At 52.2% G+C, this 24316-nt stretch overlaps 1 protein-coding gene across 22 annotated transcripts in view; it reads right to left on the reverse strand.

Annotated features, from left to right (window-relative positions):
- Positions 1-24316, reverse strand: part of SMCO4 (single-pass membrane protein with coiled-coil domains 4) — a 98204-nt gene that overhangs the window by 33897 nt on the left and 39991 nt on the right. For 10 of the 22 annotated variants that reach the window (XM_064577139.1, XM_064577129.1, XM_064577132.1 and 7 more), the window contains one exon: positions 6677-6839. The exons of the other annotated variants lie outside the window; for them this stretch is intronic. In XM_064577139.1, coding sequence (XP_064433209.1) covers positions 6677-6727 — 51 coding nt within the window. In that variant the 5' untranslated portion in view covers positions 6728-6839. The remainder of the gene's footprint in view (positions 1-6676; positions 6840-24316) is intronic. 22 annotated transcript variants of the gene reach the window in all.

The raw sequence follows: 24316 nt of genomic DNA on the forward strand, positions 1-24316 counted from the left end.
ATGCTTGTGTAGATACACGCTTATTGAGTTTTTAATGGGTATTTATTCCAGGTTAGAGCTCATAATGTACATAGAGTGCTGAACCCTAACGGAGAAACAGCCAGGAGCAGAGGTAAGAATGAGGGTGGGAAACCAGGTCTGACCCTCAGCTCGGCCACGTCCAGTCCCACAGCCTTGGGCAAGTTACTTAATCTCTCATGCCCTGACTTTCCTCCTCTGTAAAATGGGGTAAGAAAACCTGCTTTGTAGAGGTGTTGAAAAAATTAGGAAGGACGTATTATCTGCAGGATCTCGTACATTAACAGGCCGTGCCGGATGCTCAGTGAACGGCAGAGAATAACCTGCTCTCCAGGGAGGTCCGTCCCGTGGAGATGCACATAAAGGGAGGAACCACCAGGGAATTCTGCATGTTGTTTTTGTTTCTGAGCCGTATAACCTGTGGATGATGGAATCCCCAGTTTTTTCTCTCTTGCCTGCTGAAAGCTGCCAGTCTCCAATCTGGTGGTGGGCAGGTGGGTTCAAGGGTCTGATGGGAGAAGGTTGGTTCGGATTGAGGGAAGGTTCAGGATTGCACAGATCACTGCCAAGTCTCATATTCCAGAACTCCTAACCCTTCCCTGCTCAAGGTAGCAGGCGGTCGCCACCAGCCCCACTGAAATGTGGTTGTGGTCCAAACAGGACTGTCCTGGGGTGTAAAATACACACCAGACTTTGAAGACTTAGTACGAAAAGAAATAACGTAAAATGTGTCACTTAAATTTTCATGCTGATTCATGTTGAAACGAGACTTTGATAATGTATCAAAATATAATAGTTCATAATGAATTCTCATTCATGTAGAAATGACAATACTATTAATTTCACCTGTTTTCCGTTTACTGCTTCTACTAGAAAAGTGTGTACTTCTACGTATGGCTCACATTACCCTGCCCCTGGACAGCGCTGTGCCCGCCCCGTGCAATAAGGAGCAGCACGGCCAGAGCAGCTTTCTGCGTCTCAGCCTCAACCCCCACCGGTGAGGGCTCCGCAGATTTACAGCCAGCCCTAATAGATCTCCCCAGCGTACCACACCCCGCGTGAGCCCCAGCACCCAGGTACCTGAGCTCCCGCCCTGCACACGCACACCTCCGTGCCCTGCAGAGCACCCCTGCAGGAGGCCCCCTCCCCCTGCACCGTCGCCAGCCTGTTGTGCCCTCTCTCATCCTCGGCCAGCCCCTGTGCGTGACCAGCAGCAGCCTCCCCCGAATGAAGCCCTGGGTCCCTCCTCGGCGCGGTCTCAGCACTCAGTGTCTGCCCCTCCTACAGCGCTGACCAGGGGCCCGTGACCAGCTGGGGCTCCGACGTCCCCACTGCGCTGTGTGCTCCTGGGGGATGGCAACTGTGTCTTGCTAGTACAATTATTCCCCTGGCTTGGCATGGCGCCTCTCACATAACAGGTGCTCAGCAAACACCTGCTGGATTCACTATCACAGCTCAAACAGTCTAACGAGCTGTTCATCTTCCATACTAACCACAGAGTTATAGCAGAAAATTCTATAGCACGGTAGGAAAAGTTATAGCAGGAAAGAATAAAATAGCTAGCTGCCACTTCTAAACGCTCAGTTCATTCTCAACACAGTCTTGCAAGATTGGTATTCTTTACCCCCATTTTACACGAAGACACTGAGCTTCAGAAAAGTATGATGACTTGCCCAAGATCAGATACTATTAGGGAACCAGCAGTCTCAACCCCAGTGTAAAATCCATACATAGGCACTCGTTAAGTATTTAAGGAACGAACAGAATGAGGATTTGAACTCAGACCTAATTCCAAAGCCCTCCCATCCTGTCGCTGTGACCCCATGACGCCTCCCAGGGGCCCCCACAAAGAAGACGAGCAGCTCTCACTTCCTGAAGACCCTGTCAGGCTACCACACTAAAGCCATCTACAAACACGCAGAGCTCATGTGGGCTTTAATCCCATTTTGCAGACAAGGGAGCTGGGGCTTCGAGAAGGCTCCAGGTAGTAAGTCAGCAGTGCAGCTGGATTCACCTAGCTCTAGCTGGCTCGAGAACTGTGCTCCCCCACTCCACCCAGCCGCCCCCGGGTGGCCGGACATGCCCCAGAAGCACAAGGTGATGGGATGCAGACTCAGGAGTCCCTACTTGGTTCCTGCCCATCTGCTCTGGAGGCCGAGGACTCAGGGAGTATGTGTGGGAGGGAACACAGGCCCTCCTGGGCTCGTCTCACCTGGCAGCGGATAAAGCCTGTTTCCTACAGCCAGACTTGTCCTGATTCCTGAAAAGCATCACCGCACGCCCGCCCCGGGCTGGGCCTCGGACCTGGGTTCAAGGATGCACCGTATCGGGCCTGAATTGTCCCCGTGGGCCAGGCTGCTCTGATGTCGCCTGTCTTCACTGCTGTTTTCACCTGATGTCCCAGGCTGCTGGAGGGATGCCCGCCGAGGACAGCGCGACCTGGCCCGGCGACAGTGTTAGGCAGCTGCAAACTGGACATCCGCGCACAATCAAGGCGAGTACGGAAGCCAGGCCCCGGTGGTGGCTCCCCATGGGAGACCGCCTGTCTAGTTTCCACACTGGTCACCTTTTCTCAGGTGCCACGGCTCTCCTGCCTTCGGCAAAGGCAGTTGCAGGTGCTTTCGGAGAAAATGGCTGCATTTTTCTCGTCCTTGGAAAGCAGGCATGCCAAGGGATGAACAACACGTCCGAAGAGTGTATGTGGCGGGGCGTCTACCACCCCTTCTGGTGGCTGCGCCATTACCCTAACAGGAAGCACTAGAAGGGCTAAACTGCTTCGTGCCTGGCGCCGTGAGGCTGGGAAGCTGGCCTGGGTTCAGGGAAACATAAACTGCGGGCTTGAGGGCAGCAGTTCTGTGGTTCCTCAAGTGCGCCTGCTCCTTCTTACGTGCCTGGTGGTCAGCCATAACGGGCCTGTGATCACTTCACTGCAGTGTGCCGCAGAGAGTGGGGGCAGGGGGTGGGCAGGCTGCCAGGAGACTTGTGCAGGATGGGCCTCCTGACACCCGCTAAGCACCGGCTGATAACCTGAGCGCCTTCCCCGGGGACACAGACCTGAACGCAGTGACAGACACAGGCCCACAGGCTCCAGCTGCCCCCGCCCCCCGCCCCCCAGCTGCTGACGGGCCACAGAGGTTCGGGGGGAGCTTTCCAGCTGACGGCCGGCAGGGTGAGGATCAGAGCTACCGACAGACAGAAGCCAGTAGACACACACACGTGCACGCAGTTCTCTCACCAAGGGCAGAAGGGAGAAGAAAGTAGGTAATTTGGTGGAGGCAGTATCGGCTAGTCTGAATAAAAACCCAAGAACACAAAAGAGCCTTCGGGCAGGCTGCTGAATAACACAGACGTGAAAAGCTACAGTTCTCGCTAAATTAGCTAAGTCGCGTTCCTATGGCACACTGGAGTTTACAAGTGCCTTCCTGTGCATTATCCGTTTCACCCCCACAGTGACTGTGCACGTTACATGTTATGGTCCTTACTTAACAAGAAGGAGCACACGGAGCAGTTAAGCTCATGTCAGGGTTTCCATCCTTGTCCTGGCGCTTTTAGGGTCTGTGGCCCTGGGCAAGTAACTCTCAGACTTCTGATTATTCTCTCTATAAACCAGGGATAAAAGTACCTGTCATTCAAATATGTTTTGAGCACCTACTATATGTCGGGGGATAGAATGGGGATACAGCTATGAACGAGACAGGCAGAAGGCTACCTTTGGGTAGTTTACGAGGACACGGGGAGACAGGCAACCAACAGATGAACAGAACGTGTGTCAGATGATGCTATGTGTGGTAGAGAATAGAAAGGGGAGGGGTGGTAGAGAGGCGGCACGCTGAGAGTCATCCACCAAGGAAGGCTTCCTGAGAAAGTGACTTTGGACCAGAGACTCTAGGAAGTGAGGAAGTGACCTGAGCAGATTCTTGGAAAGACCTTCCAGACAGGGCAGAGCATGTGCAAAGGCCCGAGGGTAGCCCACACCCCAGAGGCAGCGCAGCAGCCAGCAGGGCTGGAGAGGGCAGAGGGGAGCATGCAGAGGTGAGGCCAGAGAGGGAGATGGGGGCCACCAGAGGGCTCGGCCTGTCATTACACAACTGGCTGCAGGGGGACAGAGCTGAGGCAAGACTGGTGAAGGTGCCTGGGCATTATCCAGGTGAGACGCGGTGACATGGTCCAGGGAAGGTGCAGACATGGTGAAAAGTGGTCAGATACCGAATGCACTTTGGAGGCAGAGGCAACACGATTCACCAGCAGACCGGAACTGGAGTGTGAAAAGAGAAACGGACGAAGGCCTGAGGATGGGGAAGAACAGAGGGGCCATGGAGGCACATGGGGAAGAGGCGAGGCAGGCTGTGTGGGGGTGTGGGAAGCTAGGACGCATCGAGTTGGAGATCCTAGCGGAGCCAGCGAGCAGGCAGCAGGATGCAGGAGTCTGGTCCGGGATGCGAGCCGGGCTGGAGGCAGGAACGTGGGGCTGGAGGCGCTGAAGGCCACGAGGCTGGGGAGTGAGTGCAGACAGGGCCGGGGGCCGGGATGGAGCCCTGGGGTGATGTAAGGCTTCAATCCGGGAGGACAGAAGAGGAACCAGCAAGACAGACTGAAAATATGTGAAAGGAGGAAGACCAGGAAGACCAGGGTGTCCTGGGAGGCGAGTGCAGAAAGTGCTCTAATATTTGGTCACAAGTAGGTTTCGGGGGAGAGATGAGGAGGAGTCAGTGTTACGAGTAGGTCCCAGAGGGGAAGGGGGCAGAGAGGATGGAGACCACCAGTAGGCAACTCTTCTCAGGACAGGGCTTGGAGGCCGAGTGTCTGCGCTGCAATCCCAGCCCTGGGATTTCCGGCAAGATGCTCGATCTTCCCAGGCCTCCGATTTCTCATCTGAGAAATGGGGATAAAAATCGTACCTAATGAACTGATGAGAATAATGCCTGGTACATACATACTACAGAAACAGCAGGAGCAACATCCTTAGTATTATTAAAAGAGGGTCAGAGTTAGGGGCTAGGAGGACAAGAGTTTGGCTCTGTGTGTAGGTAGTTAGGGCAGTTACAGAATGTTCGTATCGTAGGGGGAAGTGCACCAGGACAAGGAAGGAAAAAGAACTGATGGAAGCACCCCTGGGGGAGACAGAGCGGGTTCAGGGCCACCAGCGTGGTGCTGGGAGCAGGCCTAAGTTCTCCAGTGACTGCCACTGTTGTGCGTGAAACAGGAAGAAGGAGGCAGGAAGGCGGAGGAGATGTCGGACGTCTGGCGAGCGAGAAGCTACGACACAGTTGTCCCCAAGGGGGACAAAGGCAGCCGAGGATCATCCTGTGACCACAGCAGCATGCGGCGCACCTGCAGCCACAGATCACAGATCCTAACGCGAGGAGAGTCGAGTGGTGCCAAATGAGCAGGTGCGTGTACGGGGCGGGGGTGGGGGGGGCAGGGTGGAGGATGTTAGACTGAACCAGGGCAGGGGGCTTGTCAGGCCAGTGTGACCAAGTGAGAAAAGGAGGTGAGGACCGCATGAGATTACAGAAGCGAAGCACTTGGCGTAGGCCCTGGCACCCCAAACCCCACGGTTGCCCTGCCCGCGGCGTCCCCCTCCCACCATGCCCGCCTCCCCTCCGCCCCCAACACACACAGAGCTCCGGTTCTGAAAGCCCTGCTGATGCTCAACTCTGCTCCGTCTTCGGAGCTGCATCTCTCTTTTTGGTTCAAGTTACAGTCACATTTCCCAGGATAACATGTAACAAGATGACACCTCTCCTGCTGGACTCTAGGAAAGCAGAGACGCCTGCATGAATGCAGGCCGGTCCCCACTTGCTCCCTCCAAGAACCAGCGACAGAGGCTCTTCCAGCCCCGAGGAAACAGTGCCCTTCCAGGGCCTGCCCTTCGATGACGCGAAACGCTCAAGGTGCTCAACAGCCAGCTCCTCTCATGCCCACAGAGGAGGACAGAGAGGAAGCAGGGCCTTTGACGGGTCTTGTTATTTAACTGTGGACAGCCCACTGTGCTTCTTTAATGAGGAGTCAGAGAGAAACTCACAGTGACCAGCAACTTTGGTCCAGCACAGCCACCTGGTTTAAAACCAGCTGACCTGACACAAATCCAACCAGAGAGAGGAAAAAAAAAAACCCAACCTCAAGAGAAAAGAAGTAATTTGAAATTCCTGCAAGAGGGTTGAGAACAATGGCTTTTGAGATGCAAAGAGCACAACACAGTTAACAACAGTGCACATCATAGGGCCTGAGACCAAAGTCCTACAAGGGACTATGGAGGCTTACAGCGAGCAACCATCCTGTTTCACGTCATTAGAGAAAATGCCCATTGCGATCCACTAATTTCCCAATCAGCTCATTGGCTGTGACCCACAGCTGATAAACACTGGATTGAGAAGGCCTCCCTGCAGTGAGGGCCGCTAAACGGTTAAATCCCATTTCCCAATGGAGTTGTGCCACAGGGTCCAGAGGTCCTTCTATCAGAAAACTTAAGCTGCGGGCTGAAAATTCCTGGTCAGTTGTGCTCTGGAAGGCAGAACCTGAACAGATGGCAGAAGACCGCTACTTCTGGAGGAGGGAGCTCTCTATCTCTAGGGGAAACCAAGAGACGAATGGGATGGGAATCAGAAATCAGATGGAAGAGATGGACCCAGGTTCCGCTGCAACAAGTCTTCTCCACCTTGATGAGTGCCAGGCTGTTGGGGAATGAAAGGCAGGCAACAAGTGACATCTGTACAAGCGCTCAGGAAGGCGGCAGCTCCGCTGAGAATGCCACTCCTTAAATGGCAGTTCCGTATCCAAACCCGTAGGTTCCCTCACTTCATGTGCTCCTCAGTTAGGTACTGGAAGACAGAGGGAATTAGAGGAGGCATCGCTAATTTAGCACTTTGTTAATGACAGCTCAACTCTGTGACAGCTCAAGACTAAGGCAAGGATGGGGGGAAATTCATGAAAACATGCAGACCAGCCAATTGTACGCACTGGTTTTTGCTGGGTTTTTTTAAGGCAGTGCTTTGCTAACTTGTCCATCTCAACTATGGCAGATGTGAGTGAACATTCATCCCTGGAGGCCAGGGCTGGGGCAGAGCCACTGCCAGAATAAAATTTCATTTGTCTCCTCTTTTATTTAAAAATGTCAAGCAATCGTGTATCACGCTGGCCCACGGTGTGCACGGCACCGTGATAAAAGCCTGCTGTGGCTGTCACTGAATGCTGACCGTGTCCCCATGCGGGAGGCTCTACTGTGTCACTGGCTCCCGTCTGACAGGCGGGTATGTCCCTTGCCCAGGACCACAAAGCAAGTAAGGGGCGGGACAGATTCAAACCCAGACAGTCTGGTTCCAGGGCCCTGCTCTTACCCATTAAGCGATGTTGAGTTCTCCTCCAACACATATCCATATTCGTATCAGTATCCTTTTTTTTCCCCCTTTATTTATTTATTTTAGAGAGAGAAAGAGAGAGAGCGGGGGAAGAGGCAGAGGGAGAGAATATCCACGCAGACTCCCACTGAGCACAGAGCCGGACGCAGGGCTTTTTCTCACGACCCATGAGATCAGGACCTGAGCAGAAACCAAGAGTTGGACGCTTAACTGACTGAGCCCCTCAGGCGCCCCTCAATATTCTTTAAATGTTATTTTTCCCACATCTTTGGATAAAATGTGACCCCCCAAGGAAGATGCCCCCCGGGGCTCTGCCTGCACGCTGGCATGCTCTGGAGCACCCCAGGAATACAGGACCACAACCTGCCAGAACTCATCTGCTGGTCCTCTCGCTCCCACGGCCAGGCGTGAGCTAAGCAAGGGCCCTCAGTGCGCTACAGTCTTCACGTCCTGGTAGACAGGAACTTCATTAACAACCAAGATAGCATAAGCGCTGGTTGTTTATGGCATCTTTAAAATGAAAAATTCATCTCTAGGCTAAATTACAGCAAGTTAATTACAGAGCCTGGCTGATGGCAGACAAACTGAGAGAGAGTGAGGTACTGACTGAATTTTCAAATGCAAACGGCAGCCACAACCACGTGTGCCCAAGACTGCACGTCCGGGCCTTACTCAGAGAAAGAAAACTGCAGGCTGTGCCCCATCAAGAGAGTCGGCCTCGGAGGCGGAGGCAGACAGGCTCTCTGATCCACTCACTGATTCAACACACCCTTGCTAAGCAGCGAGGCGCTGGCGACCAGCTAATCACACGCACAGTAGCTCACCCACCGATTCATTCATTCACACACTAACTGAGTACCTACCATATGCCAGGCACCGATTATATGTGCTGAGTGTGCGGCCTAGTCCATCTGATCAGCCACTGATTCCCCAGATACAAGGCTACGTCCACATGCCAGGCATGCTCTTGGCAGTGGGGATGGAGCAATGAGCGAGACAAAGCTCCTCTGGCACATTCTAGTGGCAGGAGACAGACAAGAGACGAAGATGTGCTATGTGACAGAGAGCCGGGGACATGCTGTAACACAGGGAGCGGTACAAGGGACCAAGTCTGAGCAGAGAGCAGAGGGCTGAAGGGAAAAAGTGCCTTGAGCACAACTGGGGGTGGGGGTGGGGGGCGCGGCGGGGAGGGAGCCGGGAGGGCAGAGGTCTGGAACCTGAAAGGTGTGTGGGAACGGCGCTCGGGGCAGGCCCCACAGGAGCATGCAGCCTGAGGTCCGCTGAGCAAGAGCAAGAGCGGAGGAGGGAGAAGATCAATCCAGAAAGGACTCTACAAACCCACCAGCGATTGTCTCAAAGCCTATTATTTGTGCTCCGCTGCAGGCCTTGATGACGGCTGCCCAAATTCAAATAGTCTGCAAAAGGCAACCCGTACACTCAGCTGCTACCAAATATTTACACGGTGGCGTGTCAGCGTTCTCTGGAGTCTCCAGGAGGGTCGGTTTCGGGGGTAGGGGAAGGAGAATGACCCCATCGGAGCGACCTTGGGCTGCTGAAGTTGAGTTTGTCACTAACAAAGTGATAAATATTTGCTCTTTAGCATAAATGCCACCTTTCTTGCTGAACCTTAAGCTGTTTTGCCAAACTGAACAGTCAGTGGGGATGGTCCAGGCAAAGGCCACAGGACCAGAAGGCTTTTGAGCACTGAAGATGAGGCCGATTTTGCCCGTGGCCTGCCTGCAGGCCCCACGAGGTTCCCCTGGCCAGCAAAGTGCCTGCCTCCACCTCCTGGTTCCTCAATCTCCAGACAGAATGACCTCACTTAATACAAGCTCTGATCTTAGTCCTCTAGCTACAGAGCCTGCAGCGGCCCCCAGGACCAGCAAAACACAGTGCAGATTTGGCCTGGCCTTCCAGGCCCTGAGTGCCGAGCCCAACCCTGGCCCCAACGTCACATGGAGCAGTCACACTCCTGTCACGCTAAACGCGTGCCCAGCCCCAGGGCTCTTCATCTTGGCCTGCTTCACACACTCTCGCCGCTGAGAAACCATGCCCGATCCCATTGGTCAAAATCAGTTACCATTTTCCCTCCTCTTATGTCTTTAAAATGGCCCTTCTTGGGGCGCCTGGGTGGCACAGTCAGCTGAGCATGCGACTCTGGGTTTCGGCTCAGGTCTGATCTCAGAGGCTGAGATGGAGCCCCACGTGGGTGTGGGGCTCAGCGCAGAGTCTGCTTGAGCCTCTCTCCCTCTGCCTCTGCCCCTCCCCCCGTGCTTGCACTCTCTTTCACAGAAATAAATAAATCTTAAATAAATTAATTAATTAAATGGCTCTTCTTTCACTCTGCCTCTTCAAAGAGTTAATCATTCTCTGTCTACCTCCCACCTCCCACCAGGGGTTTATTAAGTATTTGCTAAATGATAGAAGCCTGTTTCTCTTAGTCATGGTGCCCAGGCCAGAGGTTCGAGTTTTTCCTGGACACATCCCCTCTCCCCTATTCTTATATCACATTCTTCCCTGAGTCTTACCAGTCCCTCATCCCAGACATCTCTCAAACATCTCCCCACTTCTCCGTCCCCACTACCACCAGGTCAGGACCTCATCTTTGCTTGTGAGGAGTTCTGCAACAGCCTCCTAACCTGTGTTTCCCTGCCTGACCTTCTTGCCTGCTCAAGACATTTCTAAATCCTTCTAAGATCACTGCCTGTGGCAGTGGGCAAAGGACGCTACAACTTGCCCATCCCCACGTGCAGGAGACATGTGCATCTTCTTTAGCAAAGGCATATGGAGGACTCATTTATTTATTTTTATTTTTTATTTATTTATTTTTTTTAAGATTTTATTTATTTGAGAGAGAGAGAATGAGAGACAGAGAGCATGAGAGGGAGGAGGGTCAGAGGGAGAAGCAGACTCCCCGCCGAGCAGGGAGCCTGATGCGGGACTCGATCCTGGGACTCCAGGATCATGACCTGAGCCGAAGGCAGTCGCTTAACCAACTGAGCCACCCAGGTGTCCCTATTTATTTATTTTTAAAGATTTTATTTATTTATTTGAGAAAGAGAGAGCATGGGTGGGGGGGGAGGAAAGGGAGGGCAGAGGGAGAAGCAGAAACTCCCCACTGAGCAGGGAGCCCGACGCGGGGCTCGATCCCAGGATGTTGAGATTATGACCAGAGCTGAAGGCAGACGCTTAACCAACTGAGCCACCCAGGCGCCCCTGGAGGACCCATTTAAACCTCATATAGGTTTTTAAGTGTAGTTGTTGGAAACTCTTGGGCCAAAACACATTCCTGGTATAAATATGCATTATTTTATACGTTGAGATTAACCACCAACCAAATCATGCTAAACAGTGAGAAAGCTAAGCTAACAGTAATTGATAATTCAACATCCAGATTCTGAGCAATTACAAATTATCACCAATTCAAGATGGGTTTGACATAGCACGGTCAGAGTACCATCGCTAACATCTACAGGAAATCCAACAGCCTGTAGGGCTGAGCTTCAGAGGAGCCTGAAACCTACCACTTCCAAGCATGACAAGGCAGCCAGACCCCAAAGGAACAGGAAATGGAGTCATTCATAAACTCCAGCAGGGCTGTAATTTAACACCAACCACATTTCAGTAACTTCTAAAAATGTCTTTGTAATTCTTGGTAGACAGCCTATGGATGTACCTTAAACTTGGAAGTCTGTGGCATTTTGAGTCCCATACCCACAAAACCTAATAGACCTGTGTCTGGATTGGGTCAGTGCCACTGAGAAGAAGCCTTGAAAGTAGAGGCCAAGCCTATAGAATTCCTAGTGCAAAAGACAAATCTGACCCAGGAACCTCCAGCATAGAATCCCATGGGAATGCTCTACTGCAGGATCAGGCCCCCAGCCCATAAGTCAGTCCCCAGTCCACGCCTTCACCTGCAGCAGCCACAACCACCCCCATACAGTTCTTGGGGTGTGCCATGCCCTTGCTGACCTCCCAGGCCTCCGTCCATGCAGCTGTCTGAAATGCCCTTTTCCACCTCTTTTCTCTCAGTCACTCCTCCCGCTTGGCAAACTTCTCCTTGAGACCCATCTCGTGGGTCACAAGTCCTTGAAAGCATTTCAAGACTTTCCAGGCGCCTAGGTGGATAAGGGGCTCACCTCTGTGCTCCCATGGCACCTCGTAACGCCACAGTGCTCATGGATCACCTCGCCTGCTATTCTCATTATGATCTTGGTTTGTAACTCATCAGACTGAACCACCAAACTGGTATCAATAAAAAGTTACAAATTCAAGATCATAGCAAAGTGGTCTTAATTTGAGGTCATAGTACACCAAAGCTACAGCTGGAATCTCAGGACTCCCATTAATCATCTTTAATGGAAGGCCCAAGGAGCACAGAGTGTCACTCGGACGACAGATTTCCCTGTTCACATGTGACATGGTACCACAAACACACAAAAGTAAAGGTTAAGGTAAGGAACACGAGTGGGCTGCAGAGTAGGAGAAACATGTCTAAAAAGGAAACCTGTGTGCTCACATTTAGTGTGTTTCTTTTTTTTCCCTGTAGAATGTCAGTCTTGTCTTATAAGGACCTGGGACCACGTTTTTGTCATGATTTCCAGAGCTAAAGGCTGCACACGTCCTTACACTGAAATATTTGGAAGGGAGGCTACTTGGAGAGCAGCAGGGGTATTAACATTTTAGCAGATGACATATTGGTTGATTGCTTATTAAAGTTCCAAATGAAATAGTGGTCCACCTCTGTGCAGTTGATTTCTGGGGTTTGGAGGAACAAATCCCCCCATACCATTTTCCCGAACCTGACATCCATTCTAAGTACACCTTTGCTGGGCTGACAGTTATTTTATTGCCCTTGGAAAATCAAAATCACTGCAGCCTGCCAAGAGAGTCAAGAGTGAAAGGTTAAAGTGTCTCACAAGCCACTTGAATGTGACGTCAACAGTGCCATGAGACCTCTAGCCAGCCTAGCCAGGTCTGGGGCCCAGGCCGTGCAGTCCTCTCCGTCGGCCATGCTGGGCCTATGGGATTCATCCAAGCACAGGAAGAGGTCACGGACAGGTGTGAACAAGGAGTGAAATGATATGATGAGCGTTTTAAAGGTCACCCTGAGGCCAAAGTGACAAGCAGAATGAAGGAGAAGTGGACACAGGCAAGCAGTTCAAAAGCCTTTGCAGGAACCCAGGCAGCTACTGGTGTCATTGGATGTGGGGGATGGACATGGAGGGCAGCAGGTGAATTCAAGATCTACTTTAGGAGCATCGCAAGGACTTGGGGATCTGGAGGAAGAGAAAGGTGAGTGTTAACAGACGACTCTCCAGCTTCTGGCTTGAAAAAGTGAGTTAACAGCTGTGCATCCTAATCAGATGGAGGGAAGGGAGGTGTGCAAAGGGGCTGTGGTAGAAAGAGACTAAGAGATAAAAAATCGGACCCCATGAGTTTGAAGCACCTGCGAGACATTCAAGTTTGCTAGCTGCTATAATAGGTATAAAATGTCCTGCAAAGCACAGAGAGGTCATGTGGAATGACAAACGCCTGGGTCTTCTCACTGGTGACCCTTCCTACCTTCCTCCCGGGGTGCTTGGATGTCCTGTCACTGGACCAGTTCAAGGTGGGGGGCACCACATAAGGAGCTTATGGGGCCAAACTCTGCCGGCCATGCCCAGGCTACTTCTATGACGACCCTCAGTAGTGATGCAGATACCAGCTTTGGGGCCAAGAAAGCAGTCACTTTAGCAGTAAAATATGTGCATCATGCCCAATGGGGAGTATGTAGCCCAATATTTTCTTCAGTTACAGGCATAATAGGTTTGCTGATTTCTTGATATTGATGTTTTCAAGAAGTCCCGGCAGAAGGGCCTTGGTACCTAGTCCTGTGCCCTGATGATTAGACCTCTGGGAGCACCAGCCTGCGTGGGGGATTCCAAGTTGGACTCTCTCCTAGGGAAATGCTAATCTAAGGTGGTATCAGATGCAGAGGAAGGTCTCTCTCCCTCAACAGAAGACCAGAGAAGACAACCTATTTTAGGAAAACAATGACTCACTGAAATCACATCCTGCTCTTAAGTTAATATGCCTCCTTCTGGACTAGAACCTGGTTTCCTATCTTGATGGATCTATTTCCAATTCCCCATCAAAGGACAAATCAAAATGTCATTTAACAATCTGCTTTCTAATTAAAATTTGAGCCATTTTTTAAAAATCACATTTAACTACACAGTTCCACATGGCAATAAAGCACCATGCTCTGCTGCCTTGATTAATAGAAGTATTTGCAATTATTTAAAGGAGAAGGGAGAGAAAAACCATCATTAGAAGCAGCTACATTAAACCCATTAGTGTCTTTCAGTTTACTCATAGAGTAAGACAGTGCGGTATTAATGTAAACTAATTAAATTTCCTGCATTTAAATAAGCCCTAACAAAAAGAAAACTTAGAAGATTGACTGGAAGGCCCTAGAAGGAAGAAAACGACTTTTTCAAGAAAGCTGGGGTGGGGGGTAACACCAAGGTCAGTTTGCATCCCCCCTCTTTTTTTTTTTTTAAAGATTTTATTTATTTATTTGATAGAGATAGAGAGAGGGAGAGCACAAGCAGGTGGAGTGGCAGGCAGAGGGAGAGGGAGAAGCAGGCTCCCCACTGAGGAAGGAGCCCGACATGGGGCTCGATCCCAGGACCCTGGGATCATGACATGAGCCGAAGGCAGCCGCTTAACCGACTGAGCCACCGAGGCGCCCCCCCTCCTTTTTTTAAAAAAGGTTTATTTATTCATTTGACAGAAAGAGAGAAAGAGTGAGAAAGCACAAGGGCACAAGCAGGGGAATGGCAGGCAGAGGGGAGAGCAAACTCCCCACTGACCAGGGAGCCTGATGGGGGGGCTTGATCCCAGTGTTACGGAACCTGGATTGGATCACCTGATAGAAGAACCAAGCAGTACTTGGAGATCTTGGAGGATAGGAGGTTTACTTAATGCTGGTGGGCTCAGAGGAGAGTGATCTCCAAAGGTCTGAGCCCCCAGCAAAAAGGGGGCAATTTATACACTTTTACTTCCCTATATGTGGCACTTTCACTGCACAGCGGCAGGCAGGGCAGGAGGGAAAACCTGGAACGGCCCCAGGACCGGGACTGGGGTTCCCTTGCTGGCTTGGTTGGCCCCCTTAGAACACAGATTTCCCTTATTATTCCCCCCTTTGATGCCCCTTTAAACACCTAGTTTAGAGGGCATCATTTTTATTCTCTAAGGGGCGATAGTGAGTGAGGAGCAACTGGAGTCTGATCTTAGCCATTTGAGCAGTGATAAACCTAGTCAGGGCATTAAGAATACAAAGACCATGGGGCGCCTGGGTGGTTCAGTTGGTTGACCAACTGCCTTTGGCTCAGGTCATGATCCTGGAGTCCGGGGATCGAGTCCCACATCGGGCTCCCTGCTCAGTGAGGAGTCTGCTTCTCCCTCTGATCCTCCCCCTCTCATGCTCTCTGTCTCTCATTGTCTCTCTCGCAAATAAAAAATAAATAAATAAATAAATACAAAGACCAAATGCTACTGTGAGGAGGAGCATTAGGAGGGGGCCAAGAAAGGCGGCGAACCAAGGGAACCATTGTGAGAGGGAATCCCACCAAGCCGTCCACTGGAGCGCTTCCCACCTGTGATTTACTCATTCCTGTAATTGGGTCAGAGTTTCTTGGACCACCCCCGACTCATCAGCATAGAACCAACATTCCTCCTGTAAGAAGAGACAGAGCCCCCGCTGCGCGGCCGTGTGTACCATGTGTAAGTGGAGCCCACGCCTGTTTTGGAGGACCACTGAAGCCCGTGAATCGAGGTGGCGCTGCAGGGCCAAGGCTGACTGAGTGAGGGCGGAAAAATCCACCATGAGTTGTTGAGTTAGCCCCTCGTACTGAACCTGTGACATCCGATGCCGGTGGCACCAAGGGCAACACCTGAAGCAGCCGGCAGGCTCACGAGAAGAGGGATGGCCGCAGGGGAGCGTCGAGGGCGGCTAGGAGGTCTCCATAGGAGTGGGGCATCACTCCCGGGGAGGACTGAAAGATCGGGTAAGAGACTGACAAGCATGCATGATTGATAGTGTGGGGTGATGCAGGTGTATACACCTTGATCACAAGCCCGGAAAGTGTTGTTAGGCGCACAGACCCGACTGTGGCGCGTGATGGGAGAGGAAGAGTTGCCATACAGCGGTACTGGAGCCAGAAAGGGATAATCTGAGGTCCCCGGTGCCGAGGTGGGAGTGACATGGTGGATTGGCTGAGGATGACACCTAGGTATTGGGCGGGACCGGGCTTCATACAGATCCAGCAGTCAAACGCTAGGGGTGGATTTGAGTGGTTAAGCACTTGGTAGGAGGCATTAATCATACCTAACAGTTGCGCTATAGATGCTTGCTGCATGGGGATGCAGGACCCAGGGATACGCAGGATGCGCCAGGGTGAGTTATTTTCTGTCTGACTCTGGGTTGACTGCAAGGCTTGGAGTGAACATGGACTTAATCATAAACCTGGCCATAGGGTCGGTCCCTATAGAGTGATACTGGCCCAACAAGAGAGTGATTCCTGTGGCCCATGATGTGGCACTGGGTTGTACGTCTGAGAGAGTGAGTGGTATACAGTGATCGTTAGGGCAAGAGGATGGGGTGGCGTTGCGTGACAAGGAAATCCGGATGTCACTGTGCTGTTTGAGGTGCCACCACCTGGTGGACCATCGTTCCATCCCCGGCCAAGTTGCCACCCATGACTCACATCCCCAGGCTTGTGAGCAGAACTCAGGGCAGGTGTTTGGCTGTTGAGGCATGGGGGCCCCCACAGATGTAGATATCTACCAGCCGGTAACCTGAGTGAGGGCCATGGTCCATGAGGCCCTCTATGAAGTTCCCAGGAGGTATCAAGAAGCTGGCATCCCTCAAAATGGAGGTTAACCTTTGGTGTGTGCCCATCCCAGGTGGAAGAAGTCAGTGGGGGTGCCAGTGCGGGATTGAGGGGGATAAGCTGGAAAGTCCATTTGCCAGTGATGGTGATACGAGAGTTTGTCCCCCTTGGCTGGCCGGGCAGCTAAAGGCAGTGAGGAGGAATAGCACACCAGATAGCCGAAGACCGGGACTGACTGGGGCCAGGAAAACCATGGTGACGTGCGCTCACGAGTAGACAGCAGAGGGCCAGTAAGAGTGGGATCTATGACCTTAGGTAGAGGGAGCCATAGTGGCTAACCCATCAGCAGATGAAACCCGTGGACAAGTGAGTGCAGTAATACACCCTAGGGACACCAATAAGCAATGGCAATAGTAAGCCTCTGGGGATAAGTCCAGTCAGGAGGGGCAACAGTATAGAGTCGGACTCCCAAGAAGAGGAAAATCACGCCGATGAGAGCTAGGGACCACGGTGAGCAGGTGTCCATCAGTCGGTGGGGTCTCGTTGAAGGCGAAGCCGGAGCGGGTTCGTGAGGTCTGGCTGGACTCTCCACTGGTGCGGCTCCTTGTCTGAATGATGAGCTCTCTTCACTCTGGAGTGGTGGACCCACGGGGTGACACCTGAGACCTTGAGGGCAGTAGGGGTGGTAGAACAACAGTGTGGGGCCCTGTCCACTGCGGTTTGAGGGGGTCTTTCTTCCAATCTTTCACCCAAACTGAGTCCCCTGTCTGGAAGGAGTGTACCTGAGACCCTAAGGAGATTGGGGCCCTCTCAATGGTGCACTTTTGTAATTTATTTAGGGTGGCCCGCAGGGCCTGAAGCTGCTCCTTTATTTCTTTTTTTTTTTTAGAGTTTTTTTTTTAATTATTATGTTATGTTAATCAGCATACAGTGCATCATTAGTTTTTGATGTAGTGTTCCATGATTCATTGTTTGCGTATGACACCCAGTGCTCTATTCAGTACGTGCCCTCTTTAATACCCATCACCAGGCTAACCCATCCCCCCACCCCCTCCCCTCTAGAACCCTCAGCCTGTTTCTCAGAGTCCATAGTCTCTCATGGTTCATCTCCCCCTCCAATTTCCCCCCCTTCATTCTTTATTTCTTTATCTCCAACCTGATGTAAGTTTCCTGGAAGGCTCCCCAAGCATGGGGGAGGCCGTCCATATATTAATTCAAAAGGGGAGAAATCTAGTGTCCCAGGTGTGCAGCGAGCACACAGGAGAGCTAGGGGTAGCAGATCCGGCCATGGAAGGTTAGTCTCCTGACAAAACTTTGCTAAGGTTCCCTTGAGGGTGTGATTCATTTGCTCTACTTTCCCTGAACTTTGGGGCCAGTAAGTGGTGTGGAGTCTCCAAGTGATGTTGAGAGATTTGGTCAAGACCTGTCCAATGTCTGCCACAAATGCGGGTCCGTTGTCACTATGGATTGTTAATGGCAGGCCGAACCAGGGCACGATCTCCCGCAAGAGGACTTCAGCTACTTACCAGGCTTTGCTCCGTCCTAGTCGGGAAGGCTTGAACCCACCCAGAGTATGTGCATACTATTACTAGGAGATATCTGAAGCCCCTGCTCGGCTGCACATCTGTGAAGTCTACTCTAGATCTTCGAAGGGGGTTGCTCCCATCCTCTGGACACCTGGAGGGGGCCGAGGTGCAGACCGAGCATTATTTTTAGCTCATGTTGTGTATCGTTCACTCGTTGCTCGGCACAGTGCCGGCAGCTGACTGATGCAGTAGTGCTTCTTTAGAAGGGCCTCTAATGCAGTTTTTCCCAGATGAGTGAGTCGGTGGCATTCCTTGACTAGATGCCCTCCAGTTGCTGTTGGAACAAAGATGTGCCCATCGGGCATCATCCACCGTCCCTTTTCAGTCAGGGTGGCTCCCTCTGCCATGCCCATCCCTTTTCCTTTTTAGTGTAACTGGGTGGAGGGACTTCTTCTGGGGGTGTTAGGGCCATGGTGAGGGAAGGGGTTCTGTCCATGTCCTCACTGGCTGCGGTCTTGGCTGCCTCATCTGCCAGACGATTTCCCCGCGCTATGGGGTCGTCTCCTTTCTGGTGCCCCTTACAGTGCAGGATTGCTACTTCCTTTGGAAGCCAGACGGCTTCGAGGAGTCTCACTATCTGCTCCTTGTTCTTGATAGCTTTTCCTGCTGCAGTTAGGAGGCCCCTTTCCTTGTAGATGGCCCCATGTATATCTACAGTAACAAAGGCGTGCCGAGAGTCAGTGTAGATGTTGACTCGCTTGCCTTCACCGAGGGTGAGGGCTCGGACTAAGGCATATAGTTCAGCCTATTGTGCTGACCAGCCAGCTGGTAATGCCTTAGCTTCTAGGACTTCAGTGGTTGTGGTTATTGCATAACCCACTTTTTGGGCACCCTCTTGCAGGTAACTGCTGCCATCGCTGAACAGCGTGAGCTCTGGATTCTTTATGGCTTGATCCCACAGATCTGGACAGCTCGCGTAGACTTCATCAGTCACCTCGGAGCAGTCATGGTCTGGTTCCCCCTCTTCCATGGGGAGAAAGTTTGCTGGATTTAATGTCCTTACTGTTTCAAGGGTGACCCGCAGGTTTTCACAGAGGAACCCTTGGTATTGTGCTAGCCGAGAGTTGGAAATGAAGCGGTGTCCCTATGCGTTCATGAGGGACACAACTGCATGAGGGACCTTGACATAAGTTCTTGCCCCAGGGTAATTTTGTCCGCCTCCTTGATGAGTAGGACTGTGGCTGCCAGCGCCCTGAGGCACGGCGGCCATCCTGTTACCACGGGGTCAAGCTTCTTTGACAGATATGCAACTGGCTGTTGCCAGCGCCCAGCAGTCTGGGTGAGTACCTCGAGCGCTATTTTTTCCTTTTCATGCACAAAGACATTGAAGGGTTTTTCTACATCTGGTAGGCCCAGGGCTGGAGCCCGCCCCAGGGAGGTCTTTATCTCTGTGAAAGAGGCTTCTGCTTCCTCAGTCCAGACAGGGAGTTCTCAATCGTTCCCCTAAGAGATCATAAAGGGGTCCTGCTATTGCTGAGAACTCAGGGATCCCGATACGGCAGAATCCTGCAGCCCCCAGGAATTCTCATAGGCCCCTTTTTGTCTGGGGCTGTGGCAGGGAGATGATGACCCTTTCCCTCTCTGGCCCTTGAGTGAGGAGAAAACCAAGGTATCGGACCTGTGTTTGGCAGATTTGTGCCTTCTTCCATGAGGCTCGGTATCCCGAGTCTGCCAGGAGCTGTAGGAGGGCCTTTGTGCCTTTTGTGCAGTCTTCTTGTGTGTCACTGGCGAGGAGGAGGTCATCCACATACTGGAGGAGGGTGCATCGTGTGGCCTCTCTTGGGAAGCTGGCGAGGTCTGCGGCCAGCCCTTCCCCGAAGAGTGTTGGTGAGTTTTTAAACCCCTGCGGGAGGCACGTCCAGGTCAGTTGCATCTGGTGCCCTGTATCAGGTTCAGTCCATTCAAAGGCAAACAGTGGCTGGCTCTGGGGAGCTAAGCAGAAGCAGAAGAAGGCATCCTTCAAATCTAGGCAAGTGAACCATCTGGCCGACCCTGGGATTTGGCCGAGGAGGGTGTATGGATTCGGGACCACTGGGTGCAGAGAAATGGTCACCTTGTTGATGGCCCACAGGTCTTGAACTGGTCGGTATCCCCCTCCTGGCTTCTTGACTGGCAGGAGTGGGGTATTCCAGGCTGACTGGCACTCGACTAAAATACCTATTTCTTTGAGTTTGGTCAGATGTTCTTGGATGCTGATCTTAACTTCTTGTAGAAGGGGGTATTGCCTTTGCCTCTGAGGTTGGGCTACTGGGATCAGTTCAACAATTATAGGGGCCCAATTCCGGGCTAGTCCAGGTGGGTTGTTTTCGGCCCATACTGAAAGGAAGGCGAGTCTGAACTCTGGCGGGCTGGTCAGTTGGGCCTGGGTACAGAATAGCCTCCATTCTTCTTCCCTTGGTGTGGTAATTGCTAGTACCAGAGACCCCGTCTCCTCTGGACTTGGGTTCAATCAGAGGCTAGTGTATCCAGTGGTCTCAAAAGTTATCTGAGCCCCAAGCTTGGAGAGTATGTCTCAGCCCAGAAGAGGGATGGGGCAATCAGGCAGATAAAGGAATTCATGTCGGACCTTGTGGCCCCCAAGTTCGCACTGACGAGCCTGGCAAAAGGGCTGCTGTATCGTCCAAGTCCCGGTGGCCCCAAGGATGGTCGCAGTCCTTTTGCTGAAAGGGGCCACTGGGGAGGTGACAATAGAGTGCTCGGCCCCAGTATCAACCATAAAAGTCACTTGTTGGTCCCCTACTTTCATTCTGACCGTGGGCTCATGGGGGCCAAGGAGGAAAGAGCCCGGTTCCCCTCAGTCTGAGTCTGTTCCCGCAAGGCCTATGAGGTCCTCCTCTCGGGGTTCTTCCTTGTAGCGGCTGGGCTTCTGAGCCTTTCCCTGGTTGGGACATTTGTTTTTCCAATGCCCTTTCTCCTTACAGTAGGCACATTGATCCCTTGCCAAGGGGGTTCTGGGTTCCCCCCTTTTGGTGGTTGGGGTCTCCCCATCTTGGTGTCATCCTTTTCTTTCAGGGCGGTGGCCAGGAGGCTGACTTTCTTTTTCATCTTTTTATCGGCTCCCCATTCGGCTGTGACCTCCCTGTTCATGTAGACCTTATTGGCAATGTCTATTAGTTGGGTGATGTTCATCCTGGTGAAACCCTCTAGTTTCTGAAGTTTTCTTCTAATGTCTGGGATGGCCTGAGCCACGAAGGAGGTGTTTACCATCTGTTGGCTTTCCTGTGCCTCAGGGTCAAATGGAGTGTATATCCTGTAGACTTTACATAATCTCTCGTAGTAGTCCCCGGGGGGCTCCCCTGATTGTTGAGTGACCGAGGATACTTTAGTCATGTTCATGGGTTTCTTAGCTCCTGCCTGGATTCCCTGGAGAAGGGCCTCCTGGTATCGGCAGATGTGGGCCTGTCCCTCATCCGTGGTAAAGTCCCATGCTGGGTGCTCCTCGGGTGTGGCCGTATTAGCCCAGGCAGCAGGGTCGATGACTCCCGCTGGTGCATGCTCTTCTAGGTATTGCTGTGCTCCTGTCATTATTCTCCTCCTCTCTTGTGTGTTAAACAGGGTGTGGAGTAACTGTTGGCAATCTTCCCAGGTTGGCCGATGAGTCTGGAAGAGGGATTCCATGAGGTCTACCACGGCCTGTGGTTTTTCAGAGTAGGATGGAGTGTTATGTTTCCAGTTGAGGAGGTCGGTGGTGGAGAAGGGCTGATAATAACATCATAGAACGGCCAGGTTGGACCGTCCCATCTTCGTCGTGCCTCTTGGGTTCCCGTGTCTCTCATACTGGCACTTGGAGGGCACTTGAGCCTGGCCTGGGGCGCAACCTGGCTGCTGGTCCTGGAGAAAGTGGATCCTCTGGGCCTGGGGGCGCCGGTGAAACCAATGGTGGTGGAGTGCCTGGAGCTGAAGGGCCAGGTGTAGATGGTCTTGGGGGTGCGTACAGTGGGGGCAGGATCGGTTCGTCCTCAGGATCTCCTGCTAGGACTTGTGGAGACTGGGGCTTTTGCTGATCTTCTTTAGGTCGCTTTGATGAGGCGATTAAGACCCTGGCTTGTCCCCGCCTATTGCAAGTGAATCACACCCAGCGGGGAAGGGTCTGGGCATTTCCTAGCCAGGAGTCAATGTACGGAAACCCGGTCAGGGTGTCCTGGTTCTCCTGTTACAACTTGCCATACTCGATGAATCATTGGGACATCCAATGTCCCTTCTGAAGGACACCCGACATCAAGGTGGGCCATTCCAATTCACATAGGGTTCTCAACTTGCCGGGGTTCATCCTGACTCCATAGTCTCCTGAAAACCCCTTCTTGAAATTTTTGACCATGGTCTCTAGAACCATAGGTTTACTCTGCCCTGACCCCATGGTGATGTCCCCGTGTGCGGTGGCGCAGAGACAGACAAAGTGGGGGGAGGGGGGGTCTCCTGAGGTGAGGAGACCAATCAGATGCCCATCTGGCCGTGTCCCAAAGGAGCTTAGGTGAGGCTTAGCTGTAGCGGTCTCAGTGTTGTGACTTACGATTGGAAATTATTCCGATGCCGCCAGACTGTATGCCATTCACCACAGAATCGCAGATGGACCCACTCAGACTCTGTAGGCTTCTGGGGACCTTAAGGGTGCCCACCCGTAGAGTCACAGAATCAGTCCGCTTGAGCAAGCCAGGTCGGACTGCACATTCACTCACACATTCACTCCAGAAGTTATTACGTTCCCTCCCTGGGAATCCCTACCTGTGAGACCTCTAAGAGGTCTCTGGGAGGTGATCAGGCTCCCCTTCCACCCCAGTGGGGGTGGGCCTGTCTGCGTCCTAGGACCCCAGGCCTTACCGGAATCTGAAGTCGGGACCAGGTCCTCACCTGCCAAGTCTCCTCGAGTCTGGCGGGAACAGCGGAGCACGGCCGGCCCGAGGTGACCGGGGCGGGAGACTGCTGAAAATTAGGCAGTCCCTCGTTCCGTCACCACCCCGCTGTTGCCCCCAAAACGGTGGCAACAATGGGCCAGCGCGGCTGGGTTTCCCAGTCAGGGAACCAAATGTTACGGAACCTGGACTGGATGGCCCGACAGAAGAACTAGCAGCAGTCGGAGATCTTGGAGGATAGGAAGTTAATTTAATGCCAGTGGGCTCAGAGGAGAGTGGTCTCCAAAGGTCTGAGGCCCCAGCACAAACAAAGGGGATAACTTATACACTTTTACTTCCGTATATGTGGCACTCTCCGGGGGCGGCAGGCGGGGCAGGAGGGAAAACCCGGAACGGCCCTGGGGCTGGGACTGGGATTCCTCGCTGGCTTGGTTGGCCACCTTAGAACACAGATTTCCCTTATCACCAGGTCCCTGAGATCATGACCTGAGCTGAAGGCAGACACTTAACCGACTGAGCCACCCAGGTGCCCCCAGGCTGCATCTCTTAACAGAAGGTTAAGGTCAAGGGTCCTCTCTCTGGAGGGAACATAGGGGGTGGGCAGGAGACAGGGCCCCAGGTTTTGTGATGGCAGCAGTGGCTTCCAAGGAGAAGGACCAAGATGGTGTGGGGGAGAGAAAAGCTGGACTCCATTCACGCTGGTGACATGACCTCAAGTAAGACCTCTAATTGCTCTGAGCCTGACTGCCTGTTTTCTAGGATTGGCAGGAGAACACAAGCTGGTGATGTGTGTAGAAGCATCCTGCAAAGGTGGACAAAATGCAAAGGTAAGAGACACCTACTGGTTACTGGGAGGTAGGAAAGGTTACAACAGGGACTCTCAGTGGATGGTGACCAACGAAACTGGGAAGATCAGTAAGAAACTTCTTTGGGATATTTAGCAGTGCAGTACACAGTTTGAGAAAAGGAACCTTTTCTCAAAAGCAAAAAGGTTTGGAGTAGGGAGGTGGGTGAAGACGCAGGGGTCTGTTGACTGGAGCAGCTCAGAAGATCATGCAGATGGATGGAGAAGGGGGTCTGCCGTCCAGCAGACAGGAGAGGCCACAACCACAGTGTGACCAAAACCCCACCTCCCACAACCCAAAACCCCACTTCCCACAACCCCCATTCAACTCCGGCCACGGGGAGGCCACGCTCCCAGTCACTGCTGTTCTGACTTGCCTGTCACCTCCCTTCCCTTTCAGTTGCTGGATTATTGCTCTTAACATGGGCCCATATTGCCCATAAAAAAATAAAAGTCAGATAGAAAAGCCTTGCTATTAGCTTCATTTCACCAACAGCCCAAATACAAAGGACATCCAGAGATCGGCAATTTCTGATGAATGCTTAAAGACCAAAATCGATCTGAGAATGATAGTAAATGGCGGAGTGCTAGAAAGACAAAGTGAACTCATACAGGAGCTGACTGTCTAGTGGGGAAGACTGATGCTCTGTTCATCCAATACATGTTTATGGGGCATCCAGGCACATTCAGATATGCCCTAGAGGAGCTTATTATGGAAAACATATAAACAGGCAACTATAATCAAGGGTGGAAATACCATGATGGTGACGAGGGAAGGTTC

Source organism: Mirounga angustirostris, unplaced genomic scaffold (genome assembly GCF_029215605.1).
Source record: "Mirounga angustirostris isolate CCGP_5_RB_7025 unplaced genomic scaffold, mMirAng1.0.hap1 SCAF_13, whole genome shotgun sequence".
NCBI classification, from domain to species: domain Eukaryota; kingdom Metazoa; phylum Chordata; class Mammalia; order Carnivora; family Phocidae; genus Mirounga; species Mirounga angustirostris.